This window comes from Tursiops truncatus, chromosome 13 (genome assembly GCF_011762595.2).
Source record: "Tursiops truncatus isolate mTurTru1 chromosome 13, mTurTru1.mat.Y, whole genome shotgun sequence".
Lineage (NCBI taxonomy): Eukaryota > Metazoa > Chordata > Mammalia > Artiodactyla > Delphinidae > Tursiops > Tursiops truncatus.
The window spans coordinates 49,675,149-49,685,506 of record NC_047046.1 but is presented as its reverse complement, the minus strand read 5'-3'; the positions used below and the strand labels follow the sequence as shown (position 1 = coordinate 49,685,506).

Here is a 10,358-nt window from a genome sequence, read left to right as displayed (position 1 = left end):
TGATTCAGTTATACATATATATATATATATATATATATATATATATATATATATATACATTCTTTTTTAATATTCTTTTCCATTATGATTTATCTCAGGATATTGAATATAGTTCCCTGTGCTATACAGTAGGACCTCATTGTTTATACTTTAACTATTTAGTATTAGAATGTAATACAAGACGTCTTCTAATAAATTTGAGTTTTAAGTTTTGCTTTGAAACTAATCATTCAGTAATAGGGAGCACCGTAACACGAATGGAGATGTGCTGGGAGAATGGGGGAAGGAGTTGTGGGAAGAAGGCAGGGAATTGGTGGTCTTAGCTTTGATTCCTGGGCCAAAACATGTCTGGAAACGATACCTAGTCCCTGGGGCTGCAGTTCACCAGGTGAAGTCACAAAATTGAGGGGACATCTGGAGCTGCACTGTGGTTGAAAGAACATGGGCATGAGAGCAAGTAGCCTCTACAAACAGAAGCATCGTCCACAAGAATCAGGATGCTTCCCCACCTTGGGAGCAAGAGCCTAGGAGAAGGCCACAGCTTTCCCCTCCCCTCTCAGCAGGTCCTTAATAGACACACATGTGCAGGAACACCCCATGACCCTTTAGATCTATCATCATTTGTGCCTGCCAACAAGAGAGCTGTGAACGATAAAGTTACTGAGCAGCAACATCTGGTTTTGGGCCATCAGAGAGCAGGGGGTAGGTCTGCCTACCCCGCTCACCCTTCCTCTTGACTTTGCAGAAATGCTCTTCAGGTCAGTTCCTTCTGCATGGAAATGATTGGCAATCCTCCTTGCTCTGAGGATTCACTTTACGGGGCAAAAGAAGCAAAGTTGTTCACAGGGGGGCTTGGAGAGACCAAGGTCAGACTTGCTTAAATTTCTAATCCTCTCATCTGGACAGTGTTAACTGCAGCCTGTGGAAGTGAGGAGGGAGGAGTGGAGAGGTAGGAAACTGATATTAAGCACTTTGCCTAAATTCCACATCTTTTTAAATCCATGAATCTGCACAGGACCCATTTAAGGTAAACAGTGGACTGCCTCTATGCCAAGAGAAATGAGGGCTCTGAGCAGAAAGGAAAGGGATGGATTACTTTTCCTCAGGCAACTCTGGTGAAGGAAACAATTACCTTTGACATCCACCTACTTGGTGCCCCCCCTGTTTCATATAGACTGTTGAAGCTTTAACTGTAAGAGATCACCTACTTCAGCTTTCTTAAACTGAGGGTCCAGAGTTGTCAGGTGACTTGCTTATGGCTGCAGAATTCACGGAGAAGCACTAATGAGAACAGAAGTCTTCACTTCAAGGCTATTGCTTTTCTCAACTATAATCACTTTCATGCAAATAACTTACATTTGCACAGAGATTTATAATTTGCACTTTTTTGTTGTTGTTGTTGTACACTAGTCAGATGAGTATATCTGCCATTGTCACTTACCAGTTAGGAAGTCACAGATCAGTTAACGAGTTAGCTAACTGCCTAGGACTTGGAAGGCACAAAGATGCCATAGAAAGCACATGCTTTTCTTGATAATTTCTCAGCTATCCTGGGCTTCCAGTCCCTTTTAAACCTTTTTTTCTCTAACTTTAGAAATTTTAGGTATTTATTGTAGAAAAAATTGGAAGACACAAACACAAGAAAAAATTAAATCTCCTATAATCTTATTACTCAGATATAACCAGTATAGCATTAAGATTATATATATTTCCAATATTTTTAATGCATAAATATATTTTTACACAAATCGTATTGTACATATCGTCTTATATTTTTACTTAAGATATGAACACTTTCTTATTTAATATTAATCAACATCACTTTTAACAGCTTTTAAGACTTTGTATACATTCATGATGGTTTCTGAAGCATACATTTCCAGGTAGAATTTTAAAGTCAAAAGGCAATGTTTAAGGCTTCTGGTATTGATTGCCACAGACAGCATCTGCTCACATCTCACCAGCAGCATTAGAGCCCCAATTTCCCTGAATCTTTGTTAGTTTTATGAGGGAAAAAAAGCGCCATCTCAACTCTTGCTTTAATATACATTTTTAATTCTAGCAAGGCTAATATTTACTGTCCATTGGCATTTATTCTTTTGTGATTTGCCTATCTAAGTACTACTTTTTTCTATTGGGACTTTTTCATGGGGAGATAGTACAGAGTAGTGGCTCCCCAGACACGTTCTGGATTCCTACTGCCTGGGTCTAAAGTCTGAGCTCACCACTTTGTAGCTACGTAACCTTGAGTAAGCCATGACCTCAAGCCCTCATTTCTTCATCCGCAAACTATGGGCTGAGAAGTAATACATATACACAAAGCCCTTTGCAAGTACCTATTGTTTCTTACCGATATATGTAAGAACTTTCTATATAAAGAATATTTGCCTTTTGTAATATATGTTGTATCAATTCCTACTTAACATTTGTTTTGCCCTTTTCAGTTTGATTGGATCTTCCTCTGTGGAAGAGGAAAACGAGTTGAATAGCTTTACCACGCTATTTTGTTATTTAACCTAGCCCTTTCTTTTCTCACATTCTCTCCAAGCAGGGGCATCTAGTCCTCCTGCCATTCTTACTGGTTAGTACATGCTCATGCCCCAATAGAAGCATTACTTCTCTATTTATCCTCATGAAAACTCTTCCTATGTGCAGGACTCGAGATTCCCAAAGGCTTGAATTTTTGGTAAGGTGTGTTGTAACTCTGACCTATTAGGTATTTTAAATAACATGTCTTTCTGTTGCTGACTAACCTATACACCTTTCTGCACTGCACTGAGAAGCACCAGTCTAGGGATCCTTTTCCTGCTGGGTCCCTCAGAAGAGGGCAGTCTCTCTGGATGGACCGTGACTATTACTGTTATTTCCCTTTAGCATGGTCTTTAACAAAGTTCACAAGACTGAAATACTGCTGATATGACAAAACTGAACACATGTGAGGCGCCTGGAGAGTAACAGACCCAGCAGTGGAGGAAGTTTTTAGTGCCTGAGCCTAGGGGTGTGCACTAGGAACTGTGGGAGTACAGACCCAGAAACAAATGATACGGCAGCCGTAGCGGCTTCCGACCCAGAGCCTGGGGAGTTAGGAGGAAGCCGACAGAAGCGCTGGTCACATCTCAAGAACCAAAGGAGTCCTTATGTCTGCGAGGGTGAGATTTGGAACTCTTAAGACTCTTAACTTCTAGACTGGGCTCTGCCCTCACCCACATGGAAGGCCTAACCTCCAGGCTGGACAAGGAAGCTACGTTTTAACCCTTCCCTGGGGTCATACAAACCAAGACAAAGCTCCTCACCACGCCATGCTCCAAGGACTCCAGGTTTTGTCTATTAACAAATTTCTCCACTGGCTCACGTTTCACTATAGGCACTGTAGTAAACAGAGATTCTGGCCACATGCATGCTTTTCCTACAGACAGGAATCCACTTCAAAAGGAACTCATAAAGGAATACTCCAGGCAAAATGGCCTTTTCCTTTCCTCAGATGTGCCAGACTTTCTTCCTGGCCGGCCTACCTTCCTGGCCACTCATCCTTCAGATAATTTTTCTCAGAAGCCTCCCCTGATCCAAGGTTGGGCCAGGTACTCCTTAACATCACACAGCACTGATCGTACCATAGTGTCACTGCCTGTTTGTGTTGTCCATGAAACTGAAGGTATGGTCTTATTTTCCACTGTATCCCTAGTGCCTGGCACAAAGCAGCCACTCAAAAAATAACTGTTGGATAACTTAATTTGTATTTCCTTTTCACTATCTCACTTCTGGTCTGCCACGGGCTCAATAAGTCATCGATGAAACTGTTTCCCCATATCTTGCTGCCCTGCCACTGTTCTTAACTGGTCAGTACAATTTTTGCATTCCTGAGACAAAACGTCCCTCATACTCTCCACACCACCCTCCAAATCTGGCCCACTGACAATTAGATGCAGTGACAGAGTTGCTGTGCCCTTTGTGACATTCTCATGGAAAAAGATGTTTCAATGCTATAGTCCCATCTTTCACAGTTCCTGAGTATTCTTACTGGTAAGAGAAAGGTGGAAGCAATGATTCTTCTGTCTGCTCTTCTAATTAGTCACAGGAAAAGCTTTCAGGGGACAATGTGCATGAGCACTGGCAAGTGCTGTATAAAGTCAGATTGATTCGAGACCTAGTACTGTACAACCACCTCCATGGAGTCTTACTCCAAATTAAATTAAACCCTTTTGACTAACAAAGATAGAAGCCTGACTGAAGTATGTACAGTATTGATTGTATTCATAAGTCACTTTACAGTGTGGACTCTCTGATGGCGCATGAGGACTGATCTGTGCCTGAAAGCCTTCCCACATTCACTACATATGTAAGCCTCATCCCCAGAGTGGATTCTCTGATGTTGAACAAGGGCTGAGCTCCTTTTGAAGGTTTTGCCGCATTCATTACACTGATAAGGTTCCTCTCCACTGTGAATTCTCTGGTGTCTGATGAGGTTTGAGCTCAGACTGAAGGCTTTTCCACACTCACTACATTCATAGGGTTTCTCCCCACTATGTATTCTCTGATGGGTTATCAGCTCTGAGCTCTGCCTGAAAGCTTTTCCACACTCATTACATTCATAAGGTCTTTCTCCTGTATGAATTCGCTGGTGTCTAATAAGCTTTGAGCTTTGGCTAAAGGTTTTCCCACACTCATTACACTCGTAGGGTTTCTCACCAGTGTGAATTCTTTGATGGATAATGAGATATGAACTTTGACTGAATGCTTTGCCACATTCATTACATTTACAAGCTTTCTCACCAGTATGGATTTTCCGATGTCTAATGAGGGCTGAACTCTGGTTGAAGGCCTTCCCACATTCACTACATTCATATGCTTTCTCACCACTATGAATTCTCTGATGAATAATAAGATAGGACCTCAAACTAAAGGCCTTCCCACACTGGCTACATTTGTACGGCTTTTCTCCAGTATGGATTCTCTGATGTTGTGTTAGAGCAGAATGCTGTTTGAAGCTGTGCCCGCATACATCACACCTGTAAGGTCTCTCTTCTGCAGGAACTTTCTGATACGTTATAGAGTTTGTATTTAGAATCAAGCTTCTCTGGGGCTCAGGATGGTCTTTGTTTCCTAGAGATTTGTGTGTGAAGATTACTTGACTAAAACTGCCCCCTTGGGAAGGGGATCTTCTTAATTTCTCCCCTGTAGCACTTCCTTGCTGCCACTCTGAACTGCTTTCATGTTCACTAATTCCTCCAAATGAAGGCTCCCGGGGAAGTCTTTGCGATTTCTCTCCTGAAATGTCCTTCTTTGTTGCTGATCCATTGTTCTCACAATCTGAAATGATAACAGCAAAAAACCAACTTTTTATTTCTCCACTTTCAATACTCCCTTTCTATGTGAGAGAAAATAGATGCTTCTACTTACAAACATAAAGCCATCTGCATGTATCTTTTCTTTAACTGGTCAAAATAGGGTCCTTCCTCCTTTCTAATACTAAGGCCTACATCTACAGTTTGAAATTTATCCTTTCCTGCTTCCTCTGAGACTTCAGTTGATCAGTTACCCACTATTCCTTTCCTACTGTTTTCAATCTCTTTCTCTGCTGACTCCTGTTCGTCAGCATTTAAATAAATTCAAGTCTCTCTCATCTTTTTAAATCAAGCTCCTTGCCTACACATCTCCCTCGTGCAACATCACTCCCACTGAGAATAAAGCTTCTTCAAACGGTTGTCGGTACTCGTTCCCATTCTGTAATCTGGTTTCTGCCGTACCTGTGCACCTCCCACCCCCCAAACTACTCTCATCAAAATCAACTTCATAGTTGCTAAATCCAATGGCTTCTTTCTGGATCTTACTTAGTTGGCCTCTCTGTAGCACTGACACTGGGGACCACATCTTCCTTCCAGAGCCATTCTCTTCCAAATACATTAGCCTGATTTCTGTGGTTGTTCCTTCTTAGATTCAAGGTCAATCACTCGAACACAAGTTCCTCAGGGTTCTGTTCTGAGCTCTCATATATCCTCACTCCACCAACTCTCTATGTCCTAAGCTTCAATCACTACTTATGTTATAAGCTAATATCTCCCCAGATCCCCAATTCTATCCCAGTTCTATGAAGCTCTAGACTCTCGTATCCAATGCTAATTGGCCATATTACTTGTAAATATTTGACAAGCACCAAAATGTCCCAAACTAAACGCATCATCATATGTATTTTTTTCCCTTATGTTTTCCCACTTATATGAATAGCACCGCCATTAACCAAGTTGTTCAAGACCGAAACCTGAGTATCACCCTCAACTCCTCTCCCACATGCTCCACGTTTAACAATGACCAGCTACTGCAATTCAAGTTAAATGCAGAAGAACAGGAGTCAGCTGTGATCTTTCCCACCTCTCACCACAATACATCTTGATTTATTCACTGTGGCCACTTGGATTACAACTGTCTCTAACCAGACTCTACTCTTGCCTTCCTCAAATCCATTCCTGCTCTGCAACTGAGTCCTAAAACACAAATCTGATCATGTCACTCACTCGTCTAAAACCCTTCAACTGTTCCCCACTATACTGTGCAAACGAATGAGGATGACAGACACGTTTTCACAACCTGTGTCCCAGTTTCGTCTCTAGTTTCCCTCTAACCAGCTCTCCCCTAGGAGTTCTCTCTTCAAGTTAAATTGAATTACCTGCAATTCCCGGAATGGATTGTAATCTCTCACCTTCAGGATTTTGTGGACTTTGCTCATGTGATACTGTAATGTGGGAAATATAGATTTGGCCTCATCCCCAGTTCCTGGCACAGAGCTTTTAAAACCCCTGAAAATTTCCTCTGTGGTAGAGATGAGAAGGTGCCGGAGGTTATGCTAATGAGTTGACTCTTGGAGGGCAGGGCGGCTGGTTGATTAGAGTGTTAGAACTTTTGGACCCATCCTCTGACCTCCAGGGAGAGGGGCTGGAGATTGAGTTAATCAATCACCAATGGCCAATGATTTAATTAACAAAACCTCCATAAAAACCTTAAACAAAGGGGTTCAGAGAGCTTCAGGGATGGTGAATGCACCCAGGAGAGTGGTGAACCCCAAACTCCAGAGAGACAGAAGCTCCTGTGCTCAGGACCCTTCTGGACCTTGTGCTATGGACCTCTTCATCTGGCTGTTCATATCTGTCCTTTATGATGAACAGGTAATGGTAAGTAAGGTGTTTCCCTGAATCCTGTGAGCCATTATAGCAAATTATGAAACCTGAGGAGGGGGTTGTGGAAGCATCAATTTGCAGCCACATCGGACAGAAGTGTGGATAATCTGGGGACTCATTACATGCAACTGGCATCTGATGTGGGAGGCAATCTCTTGGGACTGAAATCTTAACCTGTGGGGTCTGCACTGGTTCTGGGTAGTTAGTGTCAGAATTGCTTGATGGGAGGGAAAACCCCACATATGCAGTGTCAGAAATGTTGTGAGCAGAGAAACAGTTTTTCCCTTTAGCTCGGGAATCTCCTCCTCCCACCTATTTACCTGGCTTTCTTCTACTCAGAGTTCAAGTCCTAGCTTAGATGTCTCTCCCTCCAGGAAGTACTCCTTGGACCTCTAAGGTGGAGTTAGGGTGGGTGCCTTTATATGTGCCCCCATAGTACATTAATTATTCTGTAATTTACTACCCTATACTGTATTGTAATTGCCTTTTTGCTTGTCCACCACCCCATCTAGGCTTGAAAGTTCTTTCAGGATAGAGACCCAGTGCCTACCACAATACAGACGTGTATTAGCACCTTATTAAGTCATGAAATGAAGGAATAAGTGGATAAATGATGGGGAAACTGAAAGAAGGAGGGCTGACTGCAATGCATCAGGATTGCTGAATACAAAGGTGCCCAAGAGTGAGCACCTCCACTCGAGAATAATAAACGCGAGGCTCACATGGGGCATGCTGTAAAATGTTGTTAATTCTCTACCCTCAAGACCAGAGGCCTGATAACAGTTCCCAGATGAGTTTCTATTTCTTACCGCTTCTGGGGGAAAGGCAAGGTTTCCAGGGTTTCAGCTGTGTCTTTAAAGGCTGGAGTTCGATGTTTGTTAACTCCTGGGATGCTCCAAGACATGTCAAATCTGTCCATGGCACTGCTGGTCCCTGTGGACTAGCTGGGACCTGAAATCAGTAAAATTTGTGAGAAAATTTCTTTGTGAGAAAATCCCTAGGGAAAATGCTTAGTAAAAATCTCCAAGAGGTCACCGAAGACAACTCCAGGGATGACGGATAGGAACAAAAGAACTGTTTAAGGACAGAGACAGGTATGGCCCTGGTAGTCACTTCAGGGTTATGGTTCAGTAGAGACAAATTCTCACCCCATTCTTATGATGCCGCCACATGCTCCAGGAAGTAGATGCCTTTTCCCAAAACATATCACATCTCCCTGTTCTCACCTGCTGCCCTGGATCATCAAATTCCCTCTCCAAATCCTCCAACAGAGTCACAGCTTCCTCGCCACTTTTTGGACTGTGTTGCTGAACCCAGATCTGCAGCTCCTCAGGCAGGATGCTCAGGAACTGCTCCAGCACCAGCAGCTCCAGGATCTGCTCCTTCGTATGCAACTCTGGCCTCAGCCACTGACAGCAAAGCTCCTGGAGTCGGCCCAGAGCCTCCCGGGGCCCAGGTGTCTCCTGGTAGCAAAACTTTCTGAACTGCTGGCGAAACAATTCCTGGCAGGATCGGGTACTCCCATTCTGCTTAAGTTTCTGACCCCAAGAAAGGCTTTCTTCTACTTTCACTAGTATTAGCTCTTGTTCCTGAGAATTCTGAGGTACTGGGGTTGAAACTGCTCTGGATTCCATAGCCGTTCTGGGCTGAAACAGCTTAGCAAAAAGCTCACTACAACTGGGTCCTCTACTTCAGTTGCTTTTGAGTAATCTCTTCTTTCCTGAAGGATATAAAAGCACTGTTAACTTACAGCAGTGAAAATAAACCTCTAAGAGCTTACAATAATAAAGATCAGTCATCGCTCTAAGAACTTACAATAATAAAGATCAGTCATCGGAGTAATATACGGAAAGGGATCAGGTTTGAGACTGTAACTAAGTAATAATCAAATGACAAAACTAAAAATCACCTCATTCAACGTCTCTCATTTTGTAGAATTCCTACCACATTTATGCTATGAGAAATTATTTTAGAGGCAAAAGAATGCAATATTAACATGAATCACATATTGAGGAATTTCCTTTTCAATTCTCTTTCAATCCTGTTTGTATCAAGCAGAATAGTCTGTCTTTAACACCTTCTGAAGATGTTACTTACAGAATTCCCTTTTAAATAAACTATAGGCCTCAGACTTCCATGGGTAACAGTATTTAGCTAGGATTTGATATGCGGATTTTTAAACGTTTATTTTTAGTTACCTTTAACCTATGGCACATAATGGTGCTTTTCATTTAGGTAGTAATAAAACATTTTAAAAAATCCATATTAAACATGAGTTGATTTAAATAAAAACATTGTTGGACGTTTGCCATTTGATTAAATTTAGTATTTAATGCGCTTCTTCAACATTGAGGCACTTATTATGGGCTCTGTCCCGAGCCAGGTATTAAGATACAAAGGTTTTTGCTCGTGAATAAATGAGTCTACCTAGAAATTAACCAAGAAGTATTTGTTAAATGCTTACCATGTGCGCAAATGTCAGATATTATAGAGACACAAAAGCAAAAACGTTAATCTCAACTCTCAAAAAGCTTAGAAGATAGGGGAGTAAACATTTTAAAAAGTGAAATATGGCAACAAATAATTGTTTTTAATTTTGTAATATATAGACCGATCATGATCTGATCTTTGGATGGGAGATTATTGATAGAAAGGTGTACCCCTGAATTAGCAAGACAGATCAGTACATCTGAACACTAACACTACAGTTAACTTTAGAGAACAGAATATTTAGCCTACAAATCCGTGGTTTATTAACCAGCCCTGCCGACTAGCCTTTCTATTTTTATATCCCGGTTAAATCGCAGCATCTGCGAAATCACGGCGGTAGGGGAATAACTGCCCTTTCCGCTGGAAAGCAGGGACAGTGCTGGTCTCCTCTGCGTCCCCAGGACACTCGGAGACGCCGCCCGGACAAGGTGCCGAGACCCGGAGATGGGCAGGCCGAGGAGCGGGGCTCCTCCACCCAGCACCCACTGCCCCGGCCGCGCGCCCTCCCCGCCCCCGCTCCGTCTCAGGCCCCGTGTCCCTCACCGCGAAGCTCAGGAGCCGCCAGGGTACGAGCCCCGGACCTGCAGCTGCGGGCCACAAAGACCGGAAGTGCGCGCTCGCGGCCTTCCGCTCGCGCGCCCCCCCCACCCCCGAACCTTCATCCGTCCCGCCCCGTGCTCACAGTCAGCCAATCAGCGC

The 10,358-nt window shown here is 42.9% G+C and overlaps 1 protein-coding gene across 1 annotated transcript; it reads right to left on the bottom strand.

Moving 5' to 3' along the window:
* Positions 1 to 1,643: 1,643 nt before the first annotated feature.
* On the bottom strand, positions 1,644 to 10,314 carry ZNF397 (zinc finger protein 397). Its single transcript, XM_019930414.3, has 4 exons — positions 10,203 to 10,314; positions 8,396 to 8,889; positions 7,979 to 8,120; positions 1,644 to 5,307 (listed from the first exon to the last, which is right to left on the bottom strand). The coding sequence occupies exons 2-4, from the start codon at positions 8,801 to 8,803 to the stop codon at positions 4,259 to 4,261; spliced, it is 1,599 nt and encodes a 532-aa protein (XP_019785973.1). The 5' UTR covers positions 8,804 to 8,889; positions 10,203 to 10,314; the 3' UTR covers positions 1,644 to 4,258.
* Between the last annotated feature and the right edge of the window lie 44 nt (positions 10,315 to 10,358).